General features: G+C 38.4%; 1 protein-coding gene across 5 annotated transcripts in view; it reads left to right on the top strand.

The window, feature by feature from the left end:
- PMS1 (PMS1 homolog 1, mismatch repair system component) overlaps window positions 1-17,043 on the top strand; it is a 49,230-nt gene extending 32,187 nt beyond the window's left edge. For 4 of the 5 annotated variants that reach the window (XM_064452022.1, XM_064452020.1, XM_064452018.1 and 1 more), the window contains 4 exons: window positions 4,002-4,457; window positions 4,982-5,112; window positions 13,781-13,941; window positions 16,617-17,043. In XM_064452022.1, the coding sequence (XP_064308092.1) occupies window positions 4,002-4,457; window positions 4,982-5,112; window positions 13,781-13,941; window positions 16,617-16,808 (940 nt within the window). In that variant the 3' untranslated portion in view covers window positions 16,809-17,043. Of the gene's footprint in view, window positions 1-4,001; window positions 4,458-4,981; window positions 5,113-10,302; window positions 10,411-13,780; window positions 13,942-16,616 lie in introns of those variants that run through there. The other variant, XR_010373056.1, reaches the window with a different exon arrangement.
- The last annotated feature ends 9,625 nt before the right edge of the window (window positions 17,044-26,668 follow it).

The raw sequence follows: 26,668 nt of genomic DNA, 5'->3' as shown, positions 1-26,668 counted from the left end.
CCTTTTTATCTAACTTCTGATTTACATAATATAAAGCTCACTAAACAAGCAACATGCCATGATCACAGATGAGAAAGTGTTTTGTCCGTCTCTGCATTAGCAGAAATATTAATGTAATAGTAGAAATCTACTCCAATTATATTCATGCTTTTAATGAAATGAAACAAAAGGTTCTGCCAGCTGTTTCAGAAAATTTTAATTTGCTCTGCTTTAGCTTTTGAGATTTCATGGTTGCTTTCCTGGTACAACTGTTATGTTTAAAAGTGTGCCTATAGATTAACTTTGTATTAGTTCAGGAAGGAGACCTCTCTGGTAATGAAGTTTTCCTTATATGTAGGAATGAATGCAGTATGGTCCAGTGGATGTTGAAGTGGATTAAAAGTACTACTAGTTGCATCCATGCATTTCAGCTTTGGTGTACCTCTTTTCTGCTTTTAATCTTTTAAAATTGCCTCAGAAAATAACAGATACTGAGGAAGAGATACTCAGACATCTTTTCCTCCAAGGCAACAATCCAGAAGAACTGTTGTACGCCTGGCAGACAACGTAAGTCTTGCCTACCAGATACTCTGGATAAATTGGGCCACCTAGAGGTAACAACAAATGTATATACAACAGGGCATCCAAAGTGCCACGGTTCTACTGAGCACTCTATACCTCCAGCTTCATGCAACCTTGCTGCCAAGACACCACTTTTCCTGGGCTCTAGTCCTCCATCTTTCTGTGATAGTTACACATTTATGTTACAATGGGTGTGCTTGGCTTCAGCATCTCTGTTTCTCTCTGTGGCTCCTCCAGCAGGTTTAAATGAGTTGAAATCCCTTTTGGGAGCAGTACAACCAACAGATGTCTCATAGTGACATAGGATAGCCTTTTCAAAACAAGCCAGCATTTATTACTCAACCGGAATGTAAAATGTTATGGTCTTTATAGGTTATAATAGAAGAGGAAAGCTTCCATGCATGTCCGTGTTGGCAGCATTGCGTATCCCCGTGCTTCGCAAAGCCAGGATTTAGTTTCTTGCTCTTAGTTAATACAGCTTGCCTATGTTTCTGGCCTTAATATTTCTTGCATATCAGGCTCAGGTAAGAGTGGGAGAAATCCCTCCAAGTGCCATGACAGTGGCAGCAGTAGTTATCCTGAAGTTGTAGGAAAGGTTCAGAGATACACACATTATCATGGGGCTGACAAATTACCTTGTCAGCACTCTACAGTAATTCTTCATGAGTATATTTGTACCTTGGGAGAAACGTGATTTCAGGTAACATGGCCTTTTCTATCTGCTGACAGGTAAGAGAGTGCATAGTCAGTCATTAGTGGCTAGTAGTAACTAGGTCAGTCTGCTAGCTTTTTATTGCCTGATAAACCTCCCATGCATCTCATGGCTTGTGTGTATGCTTTACTTGCAACTCTCTCACACTAGGATAAATTTGCTTGCTTTAGCAATTCCAGAAAAATTCTTTTTTACTGTATTTTAACCTTTTAGTTAACATGTTCTCTTTCCTTTGGATGGAAGTAATTTGGTAGTACCATCTCATTATTGGCCATCCATCATCTCTCTAGCTACCTCTGTTCATATACTGCCAGGTATTAATCATTATTAATAATTGGTATGAATCCTTCCATACAGTTTCTTTTCCCAGCATCTGCTCAGTCATACTAGAATGATAAAATCATTTAGGTTGGAAAAGACCTTTAAGATCATTGAGTCCAACTTGTAAACCTAACGCTGACAAGTCCACCACTAAACCATGTCCTGAAGTGCCACATCTACACATCTTTTAAATACCTTCCAGGATGGTGACTCAACCACTTCCCTGGGCAGCCCATTCCAATGCCTGATAATAGTAGGTCCCATATTGTCCACTCCTAGAAACAGTGCTAGTCACCTGAAACCTACGCATTTCAGAAAAAGACTGTGAAAAGCTGATATGGGCAATTAAAAGCTTTTTTTTGTTTGTTTCCTGCTTCACAAAGGAAGGAAGCACAGAAGTAGACTGTAATACTTACTCGTGGTGATAGTTTGAGTTGGTTTGGTTTCATTATGTGAAGAGGCTGATGCTGAAACATATTACATTCCAAATGGGATGGTGCTCTATTCTGGACATGCATGAATCTACACAACTGGCCATTTCCAGTTGGAGTTTTCTCCAAGTAGTCAAATTCAGATAATTTGTCGTATAAGCTCTAAGAGACCTTATATTAAAAGGATTTTGTTATATGCTAAATACTACATTTCAGTTTCAGATACAAGGGGAAAATAATAAATTGTGGATCCATTTTTCGACTTAAAACAGAGCTGCCTTTGAAACTAGGCTTCATTCTAATCTTCCACTTCCCTCCTTACACCCACTTTTGCAAATTTCCTTGGCTTTAAGTTTTGGAGCTTCAGGAAAGGATCCCAAATTTACAGTCTTAATTCACAAAGCAGAGAAGAAACTGTTCTTGAGCACTTGTTGATTATACTTGCCTCTGTGGAAGGATTTTTGGAAAGGCAAAGGTGTTCCCTTGCCGTTTGTAAACCTGCTGTTTTCTTTGATTGTGAGCAAACCACTGATAGCGATGTAAATGAATTTGCAAAACCCTCACAATCAAAGCTTGTTAGGTTAGAACTTTCTGATGATACCCTAAAATGACAGGCAAGTTGGACTTTCTTTGGAAGTGCACTTTTTTTTTTTAATCAGTGTATCACTGAAACCTCGGTTCTCTTATAGTTAAATATTCTCCTGCATTACAATTGGGTCTATTCAAAATGAAGTATTTATTGATCTGGTCAAAGCTATAAATGTGTTTGGGATAAAAAAAATTCTGTTCAAGTCATTTCATCCGTTCATTTTAAAAGGAGCAGATGTTTTTTATCTTAACATTTACTCCATATTTTCTAGGACATGATTTATTGCAAGAAACTATTTAAGCTGACTTTTTTAGTTAACTAAATATTGGTACCATATGTGAACGCTAGCACATCATAATTAATTGCAAATGGTGACCCTTTTGTTGACCTTAATTTTCCAGCATGCATACACATAATTGAATCAAACTGTTGCAGCAAGTAGCAATAAATAAGTATGACCGGCTAAAATACTTATTTCCAATACTTACATATGATAGTACTACTTTTTTTTTTATTGAAGATTGGACCAGTTTGAATTACCGTCTGGAATTCAGAATATCAAATAAGGGCAAAAAGGAGTTCAGCAAATCACTCCTTTGGCCTTCAAAAACGTAAGATTCGTATGCAGTAGTCAAGTATAAACCTGCCATCTATAAAAGTTGAACTATCTTCCAGACATTTGTAAACTCATTAAGAATCCATTCAAGTTGTAGAGATTTAGTATGTAGTAATGTTTTAATCATTTAGGCAGCGTTTAGGAGTAGTTTGTTATTGAGTACTTTTTGAAAAATCTGTAAGTTTATTAGTTACAGAATTCTGTGATACTTGTATCTATTCTGTATTCTCACGCTTTTCATTTACGTGGCAAATTTTAGGCCATTTGAAATCAAATGTACTTCTTCATATTAAGTAAAGCCTTCTGCTTATGAAGTTACTTAGGCTCCAAACTCTTGCCTAATCCCATGGACTCCCCTTGAAGTCTGTAGAGCTCTAGAAGCTTAAATGACTTTGAGAATTGGGCTGGATGTGCCTGTGACAAGACTCCTTCCACAACTATATATCTGATTGCGAATTAGGGTTAAACATAGTCTTTGGGAATGAGGTGAAAAGAAACTTGCTGTAGCTGTTTGTATGGTGCAGTCTACGCCTCCCCCTTCAGTAATGCAGGTTTTGCTGGCTGTCGTGTTGAAGGAAAATTTCCAACTCATCATCTTCAAAGGGTAATGTAATAGGGGTACAGGAAAGCACATTGATGTGGCTACTTGAATGAACCATAGGAGCTGTTCTTGCCTGTTGAAATGGTTACCTTGCCTTTTATTTTAGTGTTAGCAGTTGGAGTTTGGGGTTTTTTATCTGATGATGCTACTGGTTTGTTTTCTCTTTCAAGTTATGAAATAAAAGCTGCTAAAGACCTGGAACGGTATGATAGAGAGGTCAAGAAAGCCAGGGGACAGACAGTGCACCGACCAAGAAAAGAGGCAGAAAAACAGAAACCCAAGCCGAAGACTTCCCCATCTGACCAGCAGAAGCTTGACAAGTTATTTAATGCTCAAACTGAAAAGAAGCGGAAACCCGAACAGCCTACGAAAATTGTGACAGTGCCTTTTTCTCTGAGCTTCTGTAGACATCAGCTTCAGAGACACGAGAAAAATGATGCAGATGAACATGAGCTTTTCCTAATTCATCGTCAGAGTTTTCCTGATGTCTGGATATTTGCTACTGAGAAAAAGCTAATGTTGCTGAATCCATATAGATTGGAAGAAGCCCTGCTATGTAAAAGATTACTGATGAATCATAAGCTTCCAGTAGAGAAACTAGACAAGCCAATTGTGTTAACGGAAAGGTACAGTACAATTGAGCAAAAATGTGTATGTTATTTCAAGTATCATTTGACAACTATTTACAGTAAAATCTGGTAAGATCCTGTTTGCTAATTCTGTGATTATTTGTACATTTGTTTGTAAGAACAGATTTTTATGTTTTGTATACTTTTACCTTATAGTAATGAGCAGGCCTGGTCATACTCCATTTGAAATAAGTATAAATTTTGACCAGTTTCATTGGTAATGCAGCAAAGACAAATTTCTTCCCCCAGAGGAAAATTAAATGCTCCCTATTTTCATGACTTCACTCTAGCTAACTTTCCCCCATGCATTAGGGAATGACTGATGTAATTATTATTATATGGCTAAACTTGGTTGCTCTTTAAGATATGTGAATAGTTGCAATTTTGCTTCTTTAAACAAATTGCATTTCAGAATACTTTTAAAAATCTTCATCACTCCTCATCACTTACTACTTTCTTATGTATTTTTTTCACAGTAAGGTTTTTTGGTTTTTAATACTTGGGGGATTTTTTTTTTCCAGTCTTATTGGTGGATTTCAGTATATGGCTGCTCTTTATAAAATGCAGAAGGATTACCAGAGTTTCAATGGATCAGGTTATTTGTCAGATCCAAGGCTTGTAGCAAATGGATTCCAGATAAAAGTGATAGAAGGTATGATGGTTTTAAAATCTTTTAGTTGTACTGGGGCTTGTTTATTCTGATTTAATGATTTAAGTGATTGTTAATGTAGATCATGTTAACCTGCATCACCTTTTCATTTAAAGCATTAACATCCTGCTTTCCTTAACACTGACATTTTATTACTTGGCGCAAAGATTGTAATCTACACAGAACATTGAGTAATGGAAACTGATAACTGAACAGAAAACTTTAATAGTATTTCAAAGAATGCTCTGAAATCCATGCTTTCCTGACTTTTATGTGTATTTCCTTTCTCAAAACGCTGGATGTCAGTATCCTTAGTTGCCATTCTGACAGAATTTAGGTTAAACTGATGAGAATTTCTTAGTCCTGGCAGCTTCTTCCAAGGTGATACTTGCAGAAGCTTCTGCAAGTATGTGTTTTAGCTGACTGCTCCTCTGCTGTTGAGCAGTTGAGGAGGTGCAGTAGGAAGCTGGATCTGGTTATTGACTTACTTTCATATCAGTTGTAACGCAGAGCCCAAAGGGGCCAGTAAAGAGAGGGTGACAGGATCGCCATCACACCTTTTGATGGAGTTCGATCTGAACTTGTTTTTTAAGGCAGCCTACTCTTCAATGCCTTTACGTTGATCACAGAATTTTGTATAAGATCCTTTTACATTAGCAAGAGAGATCAAATGTTTATACATTTTTCTGAAGAATGATCATAGGGATGCTGTTGGAAACCCGGGGCAACCCACCCAGGGTTGGTTCTGTGGGTCAGGATTTCTCTAGCAGAATTCCAAGAAAAGCAAACTTCTTTGGGGGTAGTACCTAGCTGACAGCTCAGGAAAAAAAGATTCACTATAAGAGCTGTTAGAAATGCTATAGCCTCATGTGTTACAGATCCCCACATATGTACAGTGATGACAGATCTACTGTAACATATGGGATCTCTTAAGGGTAGGTACGAAAAAGGGATGTAGAAGAACTCCTTCACTCAGAGGCTGGCTTTTGGGAAGAACAGAGCCTAAGCTGTTTTCTTTACTGAATCATGCACAGCAAAAACTTACTTCTGACTGGCTAAATCCCTACATAAATAGCAAAAACTTTGTAGAAGAGGTGTTCATGGTAGTAATCTTAGATTGAATGATTAGGGGAATAAAGCGCATATTGTAAGAGGCAGCTCTGAAAAGGCGGATTCAGTCTAGCAAATCAAAAGCTGAGGTTGGTCTAGGATATGTCTATAGGCAAATATTGGAGAAGGGGGTTGTTGCTTAGCCCTTCTGTTCACCTACCTTTTTTTCCCCGCCTCCTGGTATTCTAAGTTTGCTTAAAATTAATGTAAACTAGATGTGAATAAATTGAATGTGAAAATTTGAAGACAGTTTCTGGGCAGCAACGATAGACAGTTGTTGACCAATCTTGTGGTACTGGAGATATGAAACTAGTTTTTAAGATGGTTTGATTAGGTTAAGAGCAGAATTGTACAATATAACAGCAAGGGACTCAGCACAGTAACTGGGAAGTAGTAACAGTCTTCTAGTCCTGTGTTCCTAAGTATGTAAAATGAAGGAAATGAAATCTTGTGAGGAAACTGTTCTCATTTGGTTTACAGTTCATGGAAGTAAAAGTGCTTTATATGCACTATAGAGGTCAATGAACTGTGGACTTGATCAGTACCATACGGCTAGCCCATATGAGAATAGGAATCGAATTCAGTTCTTTGTCCCAGTCTTACATTTTAACTACTTGAATGAAATGTTAATAAAATCTGAGGCTTGTCAGTCATGTTTATAAGCTTCTGCTGATGACATTATAGCCTCTGTTATTAAAAGAGCATACCATTGCAGATGAAGGTACAAATATCAGCAAACAAATGGAATTTCCCCCAGCCTTTTTTCCAACTGACCCAAGGATTTCTTCCTACTACTTCACCAGTCCCTTCTTTTTCTTTTTTTTCTTACCATAATCCCTGAAATATGCTACCTTCTACAAATATGGTACTATCTTCAACAATTATTAGAGCTGATTTTTAGAAACACAGGTATTAATTAACACTCCTTATGTGTCCTTCACTGGGTATTTCACTATGCATTTCAAGGTTTTTTTTAATTTATAGATTCTTGTTGTATAATCTTTACGGAAAGTGACCTGCAGATCGGGAGTGATTTGTGCCACTTGCACCTGAGTATTCTGTAGGATTTCTCAGCTTCAAGAGAACAAGTTTGTCTCATAAAACATTCTTCACTATCCTTATAGAAGCATTTTTTTGTTTGCAGTCTGAATTCAGTGTCTATTTTCGTGGTTTTTTTGAAACTCCGACACAGCCCGAAAGGGGGAGCATTAAGATGTTGTTGAACTAGAAGTTGCCTCAGAAAAAATTTGTTTCTTCAGGATATATTAATTTTTTGGGACAGGCATTGCCATTTCGCATGATGGGTGATAAAGTCACAGTTTGCTGTGGAGAGGTGTCCAGATGGCAAATGTGCACTTAACTCACAGTAGTCAGAGAGTTTCACCTTAGCAGTATCCGTAGGAGCACACCTGATCCCCAGTCTTTGCACACGTGCATTTACAAGTAACTTTTTTCCCAATTTTTGGGGTGAATTGGATCAGTCACAGTATTTGCTGTTTCTCAACTGAACTATCAACTATTTTTTGCTGTCAAGATCCACTATAGTATATTTCAAGGTCTATACTTTCATTTGGGACTTCAACCCTGACATAGTCATATTAGATGTCCCTTTCTGACTGCTGGTTGATTTCTTACTAATAGCCACTAGTGCATGGCTTCCTTTTCCATCCTGGGTTAAGGGTTTTACTTGCTGTAGTAGAAAATTTCAATTTTCTAACAGACACATCCTCTTTTATGTCACAAGCAAAGGTTCAATTTCTTTAGCTTTGAATTTGAATGTGAAAGTGGTATTTTTGGTAATTTCTTCTTGCAAAATAACAAGCCTTTCTGTTGACACATGTGGGTAAGTCTGTGATGCCATCAGTAACTCTAAGATACCTTCCAAATAATAATAAGGGAAACAGCAGTTCCAATGCAATGTTTGGCAGTTTTGGTTGCAGAAGAAGAGGCTTTCCTTGACCAATGGTGATCTCTGAATAGGACTGTCGGTCTAGTAGGTTGCACTGATTATTTGTTTAAATCTCCACACATATTATGCCAAAAGAGAAGAGAAGCACCCTGAGTATTGCTGCCCATTATCACATATTAAGTCTACTCATAATGCTCAGATACTACTTTGGAACACAAGACCTCTTGCTTTGGTTATTGAGGACCTCACTAGGACTGTTTCCTAGATGAGTGTAGTAACTTGACTATAGGATGATAGATTCATTCCTTATTTCCTCTTGGTGTGGGAGGTATTTTACAGGACTGACTGTTTACTTAATACCAAGAATATCTGAACAGCTGCCTTAATTTGGAAGGTGACTTTGGTATCCCTTGTTGCATTGGACTTGCATCTCAGCTGGTCGTTGTTAAAGATGCTTCTTCACGGTTTAAATTCCTACCTTTTGGCAACTTAGGGCACAGAGGAACTTTTATAAAGATTTTGATTCTGATAGTTTCTTACTTGAAAAAAAAAGAAACCCCACGTGGTATTGGTTTTTCCTTATTTGGATGACTTGTCTGTAAAGGACAACTTCTCTCATAGGATAAAAAAAATTCATTAGTCTTGCACTAAATTTGGCAGGTCTTGGGATTAATGCTCAGAAATTGATTCCCGTTTCCTTACAGTGTTGGAGTTTGTAGAAATGCAACTCTACTTTTTAATGGCCAACACCTTTTAGCTGGTATGGTGGTTCTGAACTTCAGTTACTCTAATAACATACCAGGAGTCTTTCTCACTTTGAGAGTGACATGCCTCACTTTGAACCCCATGGCACCATGTGCCACCAGATGGTGTCACATGACCCCTAGTAGGTTTTTGAAAGGTCTAACTAGGATTTTTCTTCCTAACTCCATATGGAACTGAGTCCTTGTTTTGTTCTTGTTCTGTCATTTCGGTGGGAAAACTGTTCTGGTAATGTTTTCCTTTTCACAAATGCAGCCTTTGGATAGTTAGTTTTATAAGAGCATGAGGGTTTGAGGCATAACTTGCCTGTTGTTTCACGGATAAGTCTGTCCTTCGAATGCTTTCTTCTTGTAACACAGGAATGTAGAATCATAGAATCATAGGGTTGGAAAAGACCTTTAAGATCATCAAGTTCAACTGTTAACCTAGCACTGCGAAGTCCCCCACTAAACCATGTCCCTAAGCACCACATCTACATGTCTTTTAAATACCTCCAGGGATGGTAACTCAACCATTTCCCTCGGCAGCCTGTTCCAGTGCTTGACAGCCCCTTCAGTGAAGAAATTTTTCCTAATATCCAATCTAAACCTGCCCCGATGCAACTTGAGCCATTTTCTCTTGTCCTATTGCTTGTTACGTGGGGAAAAAAGACCAACGCCCACCCCACTACAACCTCCTTTCAGGTCGTTTCAAAGAGCAAGAAGGTCTCCCCTGAGCCTCCTCCAGGTTAAACAACCCCAGTTCCCTCAACCTCTCCTCATAAAGTTGTGCTCTAGATTCTTCACGAGCTTCATTGCTCTTTTTTGGACATGCTCCAGCAACTCAATGTCCTTGTAGTGAGGGGCCCAAAACTGAGCACAGTATTCAAGGTATGGCCTCACCAGTGCCGAGTACAGGGGGACAATCACTTCCCTACTCCTGCTGGCCACACTATTCCTGATAGAAGCCTGGATGCTGTTGTCCGCCTTGGCCATGTGAGCACACTGCTGGCTCATGTCCAGCCGGCTGTCAACCAGCACCCCAGGTCCTTTTCTGCCAGGCAGCCCCCCAGCCATTCCTCCCCAAGCCTATAGCGTTGCATGGGGTTGTTGTGACCCAAGTGCAGGACCCGGCACTTGGCCTTGTTAAACTTCATACAATTCACCTCAGCCCATCAGTTTAGCCTGTCCAGATCCCTCTGTAGATCCTTCCTACCCTCTAGCAGATCAACACTATTTTCACAACTGTTACTACTAAAATGCTACTTCAACAACAAGAAATTTACCTTTGCTCCATATTGTTCAAAGACTATGTATGACTGCAGCCAAAGTTGTTCCAGGTATCCTAGATCTTGGATGTGCCCTGTCTTCTTGTTTTGGTAGACAAAGATCTTTTGTAATGTGTCCTTGTTTCGCTTTATATTGATTGCTCAGCCGTCAAGTTTTCAAGTTGACTTTTCAATGAGTTTTCAACTGGATTTGTCTCTGGATAGCTGGCAGTGGAAAACATGTTGTGAAATAGCTCAGAAAAAGCTTCTTACTGTAAGTATGTCAGTTGGGCAAAATCAATGGTTTCTTTGTGGAACGTGCCAGTTGTTGTGATTTGCAAAGCTGTGACACTGAGCTCCAGTCTGTCTTCCAGTGCCCTCCCGCCCCCTCATGTGCTGGCCTTACTGAGGCTTCAAGTGATGCTACCTTTGGGAGAGCAGTCTGTTTGCTTTTACTTAGTTCAGTATTCTGGGATCTGACAGGCATTTTTTTTTTTCTTTCTGGGAATAGCTTGCAATGACCCCTACATACAGAGGAGCATTTCAAGAAGTAAGATTGATTACTTTCCATCCAGTTCGTTTTAAGATGTGTTTGTTATATGTACCTTCACTGCACATCTGTCTGTTTGCCTTTGTGAAAGTCCTAGAGAGATGTGAGTTCTTGGCTGGAAAGGAACTGACAGCAAGGTTAGCTGGTTAGCCTTGGACCATGCTCCAAGGCAGGCATTTAGGGTAGAATTGTCTGCCTGATAGAATATGTGTACCCAACATGTGTATATACAAAAAATGTGCTTACAGGGCAACAAAGAGCAGTAACAGGTAAATAACCCATCTTCCTTGGTAGTATAGGCTGCCTCAGCTCTTGTAACCAACCAGTGGAAAATCATGCTGCTACTTAATTTCAGTTTGATTTTGACCATAGACTGGAAGATAGATAGTCTTAAAGTGTCACCTAATCCAGGTAGCAGCTAGAAGAGAACGGTTTTTCCTGGCCATTGAGAAGGAATTATCCAAAGATGATTGTGAATTTTTTGGAAGGAGAAAGGGGAAATTTGTAGCAATGAGAAATCCACATCTTTAGTCAATGGAAGACTAGTTTATTTGTTCATGGAAATATTTTCCTTGGAAGATGCAAAGTGTTTCATAGGATCTACCATGGAAACCGCTTGAAGACTGCTGTTTGAATACTCAAAAATATTAAGGTGTATTCTGTCAAAAACTTACAAGTCGACTGAGGCTCAGACATCTGCTTATATCTTCAAATGTTGCTGATACCAGAATTCCTGAAAAGACTTGCAAATAAATATACGTTAATCAGCATGCAACGGGCTACTTTGCAGTCTAAAGAATGTAAGCAGAAAAGGAGAATGACACACAAACAGAAATACCAAAGAAGGAAACTTCTTTTAGCCAGGACTTGTATTGTTTGGTCTTATGTTAGATTCTTTGAAGCACCCTTTGACTTTCAAATTGATGAGCAGCATGGTGAAGTCAAAGCTGGCTGTCAAAATATGCAGACAGGAAAATTGCCATTGGTAAGAATGAAGAGTGTCAAGCACCAGCAGTCGTGTTAGCAAGCATGTATGATTGGTTTGCTGTATTTGGAAAAAAAAAAAAAAACAAAAAAACCCTCAAAAACCCAGACCAAAACCACACGTTTTGCAAATCCAGAACCTCACTGTCTTGAAATTTTAAGAGGAAGATCTAGAAATACAAGTTTGTAAACTGAAAATCTTAACACTTGAAGTTTAACAAAATTTTGTCCTGTCTTTGGTAGTATATAGAGAGGTAATTATTGTAATTACTAAATTCTAAATCCTATTCTACTGCTAAATTCTCATTTTAGAAAGCAGATTAATCACATGGTCTGGAACAGTTACTCAAATCTAGTCTTCCATTAAAGCAAAATTAGGATAAAAATGAAAAGAGCTGAAGGAGATTAAAAACACTGTCTTTTGCTCCTGTCTCTTACTGGCAGCCTTTTCCCATGGGTAAGAACTGGTATAGTGCATCATTTTATCTCATCTTTAATAACTGGCTAACTTTCAGATAGTTTAACGTTTTGCTTTCAGCTGAATCTGATCATAGGCTTACAGTAGTACATAAAAAGTATGACTGTTTTTGCTGGCCACGATTAGGGAAAAACAGCTTGAGAAAGAGAAGGAAGACAATGTTGGGTGAAAAAGGAAATAAAGTTTCAAATTTAAAGCTGTGTTAAATATGTAGCTGGAAGGAGGTTATGTGATTTTTTTGTTTTGCTTTGTTTCCGCAGAGGGGGTTGTTCCCTATATCAAATTCACACTCTGGTCAGTGTGTCTCTTGCCATGAAGCTTAAAAAGGTCTAACAGCATTGTTTACCTTTGACACACCCATATTTAGAAAAATTTTCAAGCTGTACAGCCCTCTTGTTTATCTATGCTCTTATTTAATGACTGTCTAATAAACAGCACCTGGTCTCATTCTGCTAGCTAAGGAAGGTACATTGTTGTGACTTAGATTGTATATCTATTTTCTCTTGCTTCTGACATCTTTCACATTGTTTGGGTTATGAACATGAATGATCCATTATCACAGTTTTAGTTTAATCTGCTTTGTAGCAATCTGTCTCCAGCTTTTTTGACTTTGCAAAAACAATTTGCGACTCACGCTGGAACGAATTTATCCTACCTGGGGCCATTACACAAGAGTGGATTTATTTTCATTATGAATTGTATTCTTCCATGCTCTGCTTTTAAATTTCTATATTTGTTAGACTTGTAGTGGAGGAAAAGGGAAGGTAGCCACGTAGGTTGGGTTGAGATTTTTGTGCACCCAGCATGAATGAGAGGAGGAGCTCCGAAGGACTGCCCAAGAATATGTGAGCCTGACCCCTAAAGAACCTGCTCCTGATTGGGGGTGGAAGAAGAGTGACCTGTACTGTAGCAACTTCATTAAAATATTTTGTACGTAGTGCGAATAAAAAGTGAAATCTCTTGCACCTCAAAGATAGAATAGAAATTTTGTTGGGAAGGTTGTTTAAATGTTTTATTCATCATTCCTATTCAGAGTGGTACCTGCTGCAGCAGTGATATCATATGGATGATAGTATGAAGTCTGTCACAGAGCCTTTAGTTATATGGGCTTGAGGTCTTCCTCTGCTGTGGTAGGAGAACAACCTGCTTTTTATTTCAGTAGAAGCTGAATTTGTTATGATAGCATTTGAACCCTACAGGTGTTTAAACCAATTACACAGGAAATAGTGGCAAGACCCTGTTCTAATTTTTTTCAAACTAAATTATGTTTTATTGCTAGCTTCTACTTTAATTTCATGTACATTTAATTAAAGCCATAGAAGCTTCAATTAAAGCTATGCTCAAAACTGGGAATGCTGCAAAATGTTATAAGCATTTAAACAGTGCCAGCTAGGATTTGAATTAAAATAAGCTGAGATATTTGTGATGTGAATAGGCATGCATCATCATAATGAAACATTGGACAAATAAATGCTTTTCACTCCAAGGGAGGAGCAAAAAAGTTACCTAATTATATTGAATTTCTGAGACTAATTTACTAAGTGATTTTATATCAGTTTAATTTTCTCTGAATTGCTCCAGAATAGAAGTCAAAGCAGTGTATAAATTCCTGTTCTGTTTTTGTATTTTCAGGTGCTTCAGCTACAGAAAGTCATCTGGAAATAGAAGGGATGGCAAATTGTCTGCCATATTATGGTATTTCTGATTTGAAAGAAATTCTGAATGCAGTAGTTAATAGAAATGCAAAGGAAGTATATGAATGTAGGCCTCTCAAAGTGGTAAATTACTTGGAGGTAAGACAGAAGTTTGCTTTTAAGTATTGGCTAGCTAAGCTTATAGTAAATCCTTAAACAGCTGGAAAATCTTTCTTCAGCTTTCTGTTTTAATTGAATTAGTTCTGTTCTAACCAGAGGTTACTTTTGAAAAGGAGAATGTCATATCCTCTTTTAGGTGTATGAGTTCTGCATTGCTTACCAAAGTACTTTCATCAGACATACCCAAACCCACTTGTCCAATGTGATACAACACATGCTGAAAGCTGGTGTTCACAACGTGTTTCTAAGTAGGCAGTTTTCAGACTAGAAAGGCATTTCTCCATGTTAGAATATAGATCTGCCATAAAATTGCTTTACGAAGCCTAGAAGGCAGTTGAGTCCAGAACAGTCATCAAGATTTAACTCCTTTATAAATCAGTCTATGGAGAAGAAGTTATAAAATTATTTAAGGTAATAATTTATGAAAAGCAGGTGTTAACTGAAGCTTAATTCTCATGTAAACCTCAGTGAGATGTACATTGTGAAAATCAGAAAGTGCACTATTTCCACTTCAGAAAAATTCCTATGATTCATTCAAAGAAAGGGCAGAGAGAGACAAATGGGAACTTTTTTTGCCAGAAAAGCAAGCTGTCGCTGGAATTAAGATATTGAAGTAAAAAATGAAGTCACACATACTGTGAACCCCATATGCCTCCGCAAATGCTTGTATTTAGTGAACATCAATAACTTCTGCAGTTAAAGGAAGCGTGTACTGACAACCGATGGAGTCTTGTAAGTGCACTCTATTCAATGCAGTAGTGACTAAGTTCTGCAGAGCACTTACAAGTGCTCTGCACAAGCAGCCAGCATCATTAGTTGCCAGAAATACAGTACTTGAGTAAAAGAGTCTTTAATCTGTTTTCTTGCAGAAGTTGTTATGCAACAGTTGAAACTGGAATGATGCTGGTTAATGTTTGATATGCAAATAGATAAAATCATCCATCCAGAGATGATAATGAGCATGAAGTTTCAGAGTCAACTAATATACGTAGCACTAGTTAAAGCTGGAGTAACTAACAACAGTAGTTTTCTATCACTTCTTGTCGATGTATTTCACTGATGCTATCTTTAATCCCAATTCTTAAGATCTCTGTTCAGAAAGGTTACCAAAATGCATGTTGTCTCTTCTTAAGCATTTGCTAACGTGCTTTCCTGAATTGGGCTACTTAAAATGGGACCTAGGCATTTACACAGAATATGTGTTTTATCTTTTAAACGTTTATCATACAAATCTTTCCCTGTCTTTTTGGGGCAGTAAGTTCACAGCTGCCTTTGGAGCAAATGATTCTGTTGTGTACTACTGAACCATTCGCGTGCACTCATAAAGGAAGCTTAAAGAAGGGGCGAGTTAAGTGTTGAGACAGGAATGGTTTGTAACTTGGTTTGGAGGAGGAAGCTTTATTTCCTCTACTTACAAATAAATACTCATCAGTCAGATTGAGTGGGATGGAGTTGGTTTAGAGAGAGAGAGAAAAAAGTGTGTGTGTGTGTGTGTATATATATATACACACATATAAAGATATATATCAAGACATTATCAAAGGAAGCCTTATTAAGATAAATGTTGATATTGTAAGGAACTGTTAGAAAGAAGATGCATGTGCAGCAGTAACAGTAGCTGGAAAATACATATTAACTAGGAACTATATGGTTTGCCATCATAAAAAAAAATATATAAAAATAAGCACTGTGGTTTTTTGACCATTCTGGGGGGTACACACTGGAAACTCTATCCACTGTCATGTTCAGAATTGTAATTTTTATAAGTTTTGTGTTTGAACAGGCAGCACGTCTGCAGCTTTTGCTATCTTTCAGTAGACCCAGAAGAAAGAAGAGGGTAATGGTTAAAGAAGCAGCCTTCCTAGGTAGACAATAGTCCGCAGTGATCTTTTTTCCAATTGGAAGAGTGGGAGAAAATCCCAGACAAACAAAATGAGAAGATTCAGATTAAACCATTATGAACGCTGCTTCAGGCCTGTACAATGTAAAGGGAGATTGTGTGCCACATCCATTTCCGTCTAGGCAATGTTACTGAAGTACAGTAGCGAAGGCAATGGCAGGAAGGCCCATCTTGGAGGAGGAAACAAAAGGCCCAACAACTTTTTGAAGTTGCGTGATTCTTTGAGGATGGGTTCTTCAGTAATTGTGTTTAGCAGTCATTTCTGCTTGCTAGTATTGTGAGATACTTGGATGCAGTAGACAAGGGTTAAAACAACATTAATCTAAAATGTCACTGTAGTATTTCTAAAACTTTGTTTAGCTGTTTGACTTCATTTATGTTAGTTCTAAAGTTTGTGGTGTAGAATGTGTCTTGTGAAATGGTAAACATCTTCAGCTGATACTGGTGCCAACAGGAAATAAGATACTCAGAAACATAGTGTCTTGCAAAAGTGGACCCTAAAAGAAAAAGTGCAAGCAGCGTGAGCAGGAGAACAACTGTGTGTGACTCCGTTGTAGAAGTGCCATGAAATGACCAGTGAGATATGTTTAGAGTTACATTTGGGTTTCTGGGATTTGGAATATTTATCAGCAGAAAAGAGTGACCTTTAAACAGTGAGGGCTTAATTCCTGCTTTCTGGTAGTCCCAGAATAATGTGTTAAAAAGTGGTACTTTAAAACTATTGGGGTTTTGTTTTTGTTTTTCCTTTCCACAGGGAGAAGCAGTACGTTTAGCTCGGCAGCTGCCCTTACATTTGTCAAAAGAAGATGTACAAAACACAATTTACAGGATGAAGCAACAGCTTGGAAAGGAAAATAAAGGCTGTGTTCACGGTCGTCCTTTTTTTCATCACTTAACAGATATTCCAGAAGTTGACAAGCACAACTCCACGGAAATTATTCAGTAAATGGAACATTTTGTTTTGGATCATATTTCTCTTGCTTAATTTTGATCATTACTCTGTAATTTCAGTATGTTTTGTGCAAAAGCTTTTGTATAATGACTTTTCATTATCATACGTTCACCTCCTAGAGATGTTTTTTATTTAAATTCAAATACTACTTGAAAATTGGAAATAAATACTGTAGAGAAACAACTCATCACTTTTTTTTTTTTAAGAATTTATTAAAGAAATGTTCTCATCTGGTTTGATGCTTTTCTTATTGCTGCAGCTTTAGAAAATATCAGTATGTCAAATTTTTTTAGATGTGATGTGATTAGAAGTTGCTAAGTTGCTTTCAACAGATCCTGGCAAAGTGTATTGTACTAAGGACACGAGATGTTAATTTTCAGAGTAACGCCACGTAGCTGTGGATATTTAAATGTAACATTGCCATATTTACAACTGCTGTTATTGTATTTACACTTTTATGGTGTTGTATTTCTATTTGGAAAGTGCTAGCTCGTGTAAATGAGTATTGAACTCCTAGTGTCTAAACTCCAAATAGCTTTTTTACACACTTATAAAAGTGTGATTCTTAGAAGTATAGTACACTCTTAAGATCAACAACAACTTGAAAAATCAAAGGATCAGAGTCACAGGAGCACAGGTTAGCACTGAAAGCAGATGCCAATATACGTGTGTTGGTATAATGCTATCACAAACTGGGGTGGGAAACATAACTGTCCTCACTCAGGGAGGATGTGGCTAAACTAGGGCAAAGTCTGCTGTATCAGCTACTGATAGTAGTAACCTTATTAATTTTCTTTCTACTGGAACGTAATATTTACTCCTCTATTTCAAGTAGTAGCCTACTTCTGCAAAGCTACCCCATTATCCCTTCTGTGCATAGCAGATGCAATGTCTCTGGAAGAGTATGTTTAAAATGTTTCAAGAAAGATCACCTGAAAATTCCTGTTCATTCCCCATTGTTCTGCTGTTAGCGAATCTTGGCACTATGAAAACGTGATGGTAAAACAGGTTAGTAGTGTTTCTGTGGCTGCTAGGGAAATGGTTGAAGGTTGCTGAAAGACCTGAGGGCAAGCTAGTTTGTGGGCAGAAGTATCAGACCAGACAAGAAAATGTACAGTCTGAATATGTAAATTGCTGATCTATTGCCCTGCATCAAACAATGCTGGACTGGTGAAATAAGAAGTCGCATCACAGCAATACATGACAACATATAAATTCTAAACTGAAAGGTAATGATTATGTTTTTATGCTCTTAAAGTAAATTTATCGTTTTCATAATGAAGAGAGGATTATAACTTCAAACTGGGGAAAGGAAAAACAAGTACAGAAAACATTAACTGCACTCTGTAGCATTTTAAGTCACAGTGCTCGTTTTAAGTAGCCATCCTATTTAATTATAGTGTGTTTGCCTCAAAGTAGCTCTGGTAGTCTTGCGTAGAGTTTCATATATGTGCATTTGGAGTGAACTGCTTAAGAGGATACTCATGCCGGCGAGCTGGGAGTACCTTGTATACCCACATAGGTGAAAGGCAGGCTGAACTTGACAGTCTGCCCTGTTCAGCAGCAGGTGGCTGGACAGTCAGCACATGCAGACTGCTGTTGCGTTCAGAACACATGCTGACTTTTGCCCAGGAGACATATCGAGGAAGGTTTAGAGGGCAAAGAATGCAAATGCATAGGAAATTTTTGCCTATTACCTCTCCTGATATGTGGCGGAGTGGTGCGAAGGCCTGAGCTGAGATAAGATGTAGTAGCACAGCGTGCTCTCCTGGTGTTACTGTTTCGGCGTGTGCATCCTTCAGAGCTACAAAGGAGTAGGAGCACAAGAAAGCGCAGCCTCCTCTGTTGCTGCTCCCCACCTCTGCCATGCACATGTGCAAGGTCAGACTGGGAGCAGCTGAAGGGCGTCAAGTGAATGCTGTGTGAGGGTAGTTAAGTGTAAATTGGGAAGGAGAGCAGAGAACTTTCTGTGGAGGAAGAGAAAGTTTGATGTGAGCTGTCATGTGGGGGGTGGGTGTTTAAGGTGTAGCCATGAATAAAATACCTTTCTGGTAGTGGGCACCAAAGGAGGGTGAGGGGCAATGGGGGCTGATGAGGAAAAAGAGCAGGGGTTCTCAGAGGGCACAAGCAGGATATCTTTCCAAACTTAACCAGTGAGCAAGGTACAAGATGAAAATGTCACTGCAAAACTGGACACTTGTTGGCTGTAAATGTCACTCGGTGCAGAAGATGTGAATTTTTAGAATGGAAGTGAGAAGGTAGATGGAGACACAGGAAGGAGACGTGACTCTTGGCTCTGAGGGGGAAACAGGATCCTGGCCTTGCGGTGGATGCAGAAGGTTATAGTTTGTTTATTTTTATTCTTGTTTGGATACAAACTGTAAGAGTTTAGAGAGTAGCAGTTAAGTGAGAAAAGCCAAAGACAGGCTGGAGAATGGAAATTTATCTCCAAACTGGTGAATATGCACCAGTTTTAGTCCGTTGGGAATATAATGTGTAGTATTTAATGAGATTAATAACTGTTCTTTTCCAAAAGGTAAAACAGCTGTATCCTAACTATACTGGAGCAAATGCTAGTATCTTTTGTAAGACTGGAGTCAGCTTCAAGTGCTTTCTTATAATAGTACCATTGCAGAGGACAAGGTGTTTAATAGCTATTCAGGCCCTAGGTTGAGGGTAGAAAGTGATTGGTAAACTGGCATTCACATGCGCCAAGGTGGGCTTAGTTGCTACGGAAGTAAATTGGTGTCAGGCAGTGTTGTGGGTGCAGGGGTGCCAGGGTAGGCAGTTGGGGCTGGGTCTTTCCTCCTTCCTTCTCTTCTGGCTGGTTTGCTGGCCTTTACCTCAGAGGGCTGCTGTGGATGTCTTCCTTAGGTACGTGTACGTACAGTTTGCTGTCTGTCTCGGGCGTACTGGGGATTGTTGTGTGGCTGGGTGCCAGCAGCGAGTGCTGTAGGAGGACTTTGGAGCTGTAAGTCTGGGTGTTTCCCCACTGTGGTACTCTCGGGTGGGGGCGCAGGCTGAAACGGTGAGTTGCTTTGATGCTGTGCTGATGGCAGATGGCTTTAGATAGGGTGGGTCTCTCTTTGCTTTATCCGGTGTGGGCAGAAGGAAATGTTACTTTCTGCTTCTAGAGATGCTCTTATTAATGCTTCTGGCGACGCATCCATTTTATGATGTTCCTTATTTAAACAATAAGAGTATCCCGGTTCTAGATTTACGAGTCTAAAAGAAGTGAAGTGGTGTGCTTGATTTAATGGCTCTTGAAAAGGGAGGCCCATCAACTTATTGCCTGGCATCAGCACCTGGTGCCACTCAGATGTTTCATTAAGTGGCGAACCCTGCAAAGCTCTCTGGAGAGTGTGCAAAGGCCGCCTGTCCTTGCAGTCCGTCCGTCCGTCCTGGCTTTATGGGCTATCTGAAAGAAGAAAACCTGAAATGTGTACCCATGAGTAGACTTGCTCATTGTTGTGCTTGACCTGTTACCTTAGAGGGAAGAGCAGCAGGGCAGGGCCTGGTGGGTGCGTGTCCCAGCGGTGAGCGGGCAGGCTCCCACCGACGCTGCGGACCCACGTAGCCGTACCCACCACGAGTGGCCCGGTCGGGGCATTTCGGGGGGCTTCTAGTATTTGCACTGCCCTCTGCTGGCGTTTTATTTTTGTACAATTTTGACCACGTAAAATGATGGGTAGGCAGGGCTGAGGTTGACCATGAACAAGCATCATTCCTGCCTTATTTTCAGTCACCAGCAGGTCAAAGAATTCTCGCATATGGTACTTCTCATGGTGTGCATGTTTGCCTTCCTAAAATACGCCTAGTGCGGGTAGCAGCGTTCCCTAAGTAATAATCGGGAGCTTTCCAGACTAAAGCATCATCTCGTAATAAAACCTTAAAAATCTTCCGGTTGTACGTAGGTTTTCTATTTTTCAGAGGATCGTTCGTACGGTTGATTTGGGCAGGTTCGGGTCTGGTGGTGTATTTGCAGCTCAGGTGTCCACCTCAACCAAATTCTGAAAAGATGCGTATTATTTTAATAGGAAACCATTGAATACCAATTTTCTTTTTAAATATGGGAAAATCTCATTGAGAAAAGAATTCTTTTTCCCTGCATGTAAACACGGGTATAAACATGAAATGGAGTTAGTGCCTTTTACATGTTTCTTTTCTGAATGTATTAGGAATCTTAATAATGAAGTTTCTGTTTCCTCTCAGTTAAGAAGTATGTGTGTGAAGGGATTTGGAGTATTTCTCTTGTTTGGTTTTTTTTTTTTTCCCTTTACTGTGAATAGTAGCAGTTCAGAAAATAATAGAAAAAACTGGAATGCTTAACTTACTTCAGGAGCAGTCATTGGCAAAACTGTACAATGTAATTTATGATTTGTTAAAATGGATTCTTCTTCTGTATTTACATATTCTAATCAGGAATATTTAAAATACCTAGCAATAGAATCAATACTCCCAAGCAACACTATTCAGTTATTACAAGCACCCATTCCTCGGTCTCAATTTCTGCGGGTGATTTTATTCCTTCCCCCCCATAAATATTGGTATTACTTTCATGAAAGTAAGCATCAAAGAGCAACTCTCTAGGTTTTTGAAAGGGTTATAATATTTGGTCCTCAGAGCTTGTTTTATCTTCTGCAAAGCAGGTCTAGTTTTGGTTTGGTAGGGGGGTTTGGTCTGGTTTTGTCAAACAAAGTTATAATTCTGAATCAACTTTTTTGCTGCAGTAGCAATAATGCAGGTTTCTTGAATGTTTTGTTGCTTTTGTACCCAGCATTTAACAGGCTGGATTGGCAATTGTAAGAAACTTAAGGTACACCATTTAATTTTGCAAATGGAAAGCTACCAGAGGTAGCTTTTATTTTTTCCCCCCTCTCTCTAAGTATGGAGTATCATATCTGAAATTATGGAGAGTATAAATGTGGAAATGTTAAATCTTTTGTTAATGGCTTCGAATTAAGCACACATTGTTGCAGATTATTTGGAGGACTTATTTAAAGTAAATATACAATTTCAAGCTCAATTATCATTTATAGTTTAACTGAACATAGTGAGATATTAGGTCTGTGAATTTGATACAGTGTTACTTCATAATTATGATGCTTTTTTACAGTAAATTTGATATAGAACAGTTGCTAAAGGAAAGCTGCTGAATAGTGTGACCAACCATTTTATGGGACACATCTGGTGCATTAGTTCAGGATGTGCACTGTAGAAGAACAGAGCCTTTTGCACAAAATGAGAAGGAAGCTAACTCCACATGTATATGTTTTGCGGACATGCGGAGAGGTTAAACAATTACGAGTTAATTGTGTAAGCTAATAGGAGGGGTGTTCATAATGTCATTTCAAAATAGCTATGGAGGAAATGGAGGAGAATTATTGTTTTAAAATCTCAAATGAATGGTTTACACCTGTTAATGTTACATTTAGAACAGCTGTTTCTTTTATTATCAGTAAACAGATGCAGAAAGTAATGGAATGTTTTAAAGCAATATGTTAATCCTGTCTTCCACTACTGAACATTCTCACAATATCATGATTAAATATTAACTGTAATGCTGCTGTCATTTGCAGTTGCAGAATTCTTCCTTATTTTTTCATCGCTTTTGTATCTGAAGTTGTAAATGTTTATCCAAAGTTATTGTAGTCTTTCATCAACCCATCGTAAGTCTTCTTGCACATCAATAACTTTACAGATTATTTCATTGAGCTGAATTACTTAGCCACAGCAACCCTGACTTGGGTTTTGCTCCATCTATCTCTATAAGGGGAGAAGAAAACTGCTCTTGAGGGCCCAGGCTAACGCACGTTTCTGTTGAACTCCGTGTGACGTTGGTTGGTATTATAGTCAAAGCTCTGCCAGAACATGCTCAGCTAGGCCCAGCGCTGCATATTGGGGTAGTACCAATCAGGTGGTACGGGAGAGGTTCTTGTTTAGTGCATGGGATCTCATGTTTTATGTGAAAATAATTTTAATCTTAGGTCATTTATTTTCTGTATGTCGTATGACAAATGTATTGTGCTACTAAGGTTTTGAAATACAGAGAAGCTATGGTTCTGACAGCCTCTTAGGAAAAAATACCTCAAAATTACAGATGTGTGATTTCCCCCCACCCCGTGTGTACCGGCAGGTGGGGGTAAGTATTTAAAAATTAGTGCCTAAACTGACCTGAAGTTTCTTAGAAACCAGTACCTGCCACTCAGGTGCTCAAAGGTGATAGTAGCAGTTCTTTAACTGGAAAATATGTGTGTCTTAATTTTAGAATTGTAGTATCTGTAAATGTTCTAAAAATGTGGCTTTTCAATGAAATAACATGCGATTTGGAGCATTACTAACTCAGCACTCCAAGAACGGAAGCACAGAAGATTAATACTGTATGACTTGTTTGGCAGATTAGTTTTCAGGAAATGTAGAGACCAATGAATATGGCAGCTGCATTATTAAAATACTGTATTCAAGCCCAGGTCAAATTGTTCATTCACGCATGGAGTAAGTCAGCATTAATTGAATCATTACATTTTTTAGATATTTTAGATCACCGATATTTTTTGCTTCAGCACTTAAAATGCCTGTTTAAATTAAAGTGCTCACAAGGAGCAAGCATTTTGACAGAGGAACGCTGTATGAAGCGTTTGTATACAAGTGTTCACTTCTCGGGTTATTGCAGTAATCAAATTGCACAGGTAGAACTAAGGCTCTACCTTACTTCTAATGTCAAGACAGCCTATTTTTGGAGGATTTTAAAGATGCTTAGTCAGATAAAATTATCTAAGTTGATATAAAATAATAGAGAGGTAATATTTTTCCTTGTTCTTGTTAAACTGGTACTGTTTATATTACATAAACGAGAGAGTGTTCCTGACAAAAGGTAAAAGAATTTACTTTCTCAATTGAAAAAACGGGGAGGGAAAAACTATCTCGTGTTTAAGTAGCTTTAAGAAGAGTCCTGTCATCTCACTTCCAGAGAATGGAAAACTCTTTTGGAGATAATTTGAGTTTATTTTATATAAAGTAGTGGTTGAAAGGCAAATGGTTTCGGCTGTGAGGAGCGGATCTAGGTATGATTCTGATCAAACTTGGCCAAATCTGACTTGTAATAAATAGATTGTTTCAAAGCAACATGCTGTTGGATTTCTGCTCTTCACTTAAAGAAGGCAGTTTGACTATTATTTAGTCAGTTAACATTCCTGGCGTTCCCGGACAGCTTAGGTATGTATAATTTCGAAGGACAACCTGTTAGTAGTTACTAAGGCATGCGCAGCTATATATGTGTGGTTCTAGGAAAATGTTCCCTCATCAGAGGAATTCATACGGTTACTTCTCCCACAAGGTAGCCGCCTCCGTTACAAAACATTCCCTTAATTGTTGCACTTAAAGCTTCACATTCAGCTTCAAAATCCTGCTCTTCAGATCTGCTTGCCTGAGATCCCATTGCCATTTAGGAGAGCCATAACTTCTATGCTTTATTTACAACGACCTTTGAACAACTGAAAATGCTGCCAACTCCTTTAGGAAGTGTGGATTTGAAACGTCAGTTTTGGTCTATGTTTGCAGATAAGTAAATGTGATTATGCGTCAGCTATAACAGCAATAAAATGGATACTGGCCTCTTAGAATTATAGTATTTTACTCTATTAGTGATCTTTACTGTAGAATCTGAATACACTCTATAGTGCACCAACCACTCGTAGATTATGGAAACTGAAGAAACAACTCAGCCTTGAGCTGGATGCAGAGGTTACAGGGAGGAAGAAACCCAAGCTCTGCAGCTCAGCTCCTGCTATTGCATTTTTACTTTAATGAGCACGAACCTAATAATTAATGAGTGGGTGCAGCTAATTCTTGCCTCCTTATGAACTCTTTGTGGAGTCCTCAGGACTGTAATTTGTGACTCTATACTAATTTGAGGTGCTGAATGTTAAGCAGGTTTTTATTATTGTGTCCCATTTCTTCTGAATTTATTTGGATGCTATATAGCAAGAAAGTGCTGTATTGAATTCTTATATCATATAAAGTAATGAAGGTTCCAAGCACCACTTGATTTTTTGGTTTGTTTGTTGGGTTTTTTTGTTTGTTTTGGTTTTTTTTTTCCCCCAAACCTGTGTGGATGCAGAATTAATAAGACTAAAATCAAGTCCAGGTAAGGAAAGACTTCAGTCATAAAATATGTTGCTATAATAACTGACTTACCAGTTTTCTTCTGGTTGTCAGTCCAAGTCTTTTAACTGTAGCTCAAAAATCTGGAGCAAGTATTTTGGCATAGCACAGTTAGTTGTAAGGAAGATTTAATAGCTTGTTGTGTCCTATTTCTATAAACAGAAGTCATTTAGAGTTCAGCAGATATATTTAGAATCAGCATTTGTGCTGGTAGTTACAAGCTGAATAAAATAATCTTTGAAAAGCTGAATATACAGAAGGGAATATGCAAGTTCAAGTTTACCTTGCAGCTAATTCTCTTTCAAGAGGCTATGGCATATTCACTGATACTAACCTACAAAATTGGGAATCACATTTATTGTTTTATTTACAAATCTTTTAAATAATCTGTTGAAGTGTTGTGTGCAAGCTTCATAGTTTTAAGAGAGCTTTATGATCATTGCTGTACAATAGGTCTGACCTTGCACACTTTACTGTGGCAAATTTCCTAATCTTCATAGAGGATGATTTCTCTATCTCAAGGAGCGCAATGCAAGGCCCAATAAAATGGAAACCCAGAAGTTCAGGACTGGTCTTCTCTACTTTAGGCTCTTTTGGGTCAAAATATTAATAGGAGTTTATACCGAGTAATTTGTAATCTAACCTGTGATTTGTTGACTTCAAGGTATGAGTAGTATCTGGAAAATGTATGTAGAGTCTGTTTGAAGATACGAGTTTTATAGCAAATAGTAAATTAAAACCATAGTGACCTTTTGGTCTTGCTGATCATGTGCGTAAAGATGTTCATCTGTTGGTCCGTACTAATCACAGTAACAGGGCTCTTGCTCAGGGGATAGCAGGCATGAGCAATACTCTCGTATGTTTGTTCTTCTACTGTGCTTTTTATTGAGAAAATTTTGAAATTAAAATGTTTGGAATCACACCTTGATGCAATTTTTGCATATTTGGTTTTAGAAAGTATAGTAGTTCTTTCCCTATGAAAATAAGGTTCTTTTAGTGGGTCAAATAGACATCGGTGCCCTAATTTAAATTTCTATTTAAATTTCTATTTATATTTCTGCCCCTGCTGCTGGCTCTGGCAATGCTGGTGTGAAGTCTGATAATTTTTACTATACCATTTCTGGTATAAACTTTTCCAAACAGGAGTTTTAAAACATTGAATTGAAAATATATTATAGGTTGCACTTAAATATTTTCTTCCTCCTGTATTTTAACACATTGACAACTGTTTTGCTTTTTCCTATATTGTGTCCCTGCTTCCTGCATCACAAAAAATGTCACCTCATCATATGATCGCCCCATCACTTTACTAAAGAAGTATCTTGCAAGGGTTGCTTTGCAAACAACTAAAAACCTCGTTTTGTATTCTCATATCTAAACAGGATGCTTTTCAGTGTTTACCATGTTTGAATTTTGATTGTTTCAGTAAACATCAGGGAAGTTTTGGTGTAGGTGTATTTTTTTAAAAAAATGTCATTACTGAAGAGAGAAAATATGAGTATGTTTTCTCGTGTTGCTTACTGAGATTACAAAATGATACTTTACAGTGTTTACTGTTCACCCAAGCGTCAGAAATGTGAAGTTGTATACACAGATGAGAGCCATGTTATGCCTGTTTGTCCCCTCGTTAAACTGGTGTCTTGAAAAGAGGACTGGCCACATAGCTGGCTGTTGGCAGATCTGGGAACAGA

Source organism: Phalacrocorax carbo, chromosome 5, assembly GCF_963921805.1.
Source record: "Phalacrocorax carbo chromosome 5, bPhaCar2.1, whole genome shotgun sequence".
NCBI classification, from domain to species: Eukaryota; Metazoa; Chordata; class Aves; order Suliformes; family Phalacrocoracidae; genus Phalacrocorax; species Phalacrocorax carbo.
This window is presented reverse-complemented; position numbering and strand designations above follow the sequence as displayed.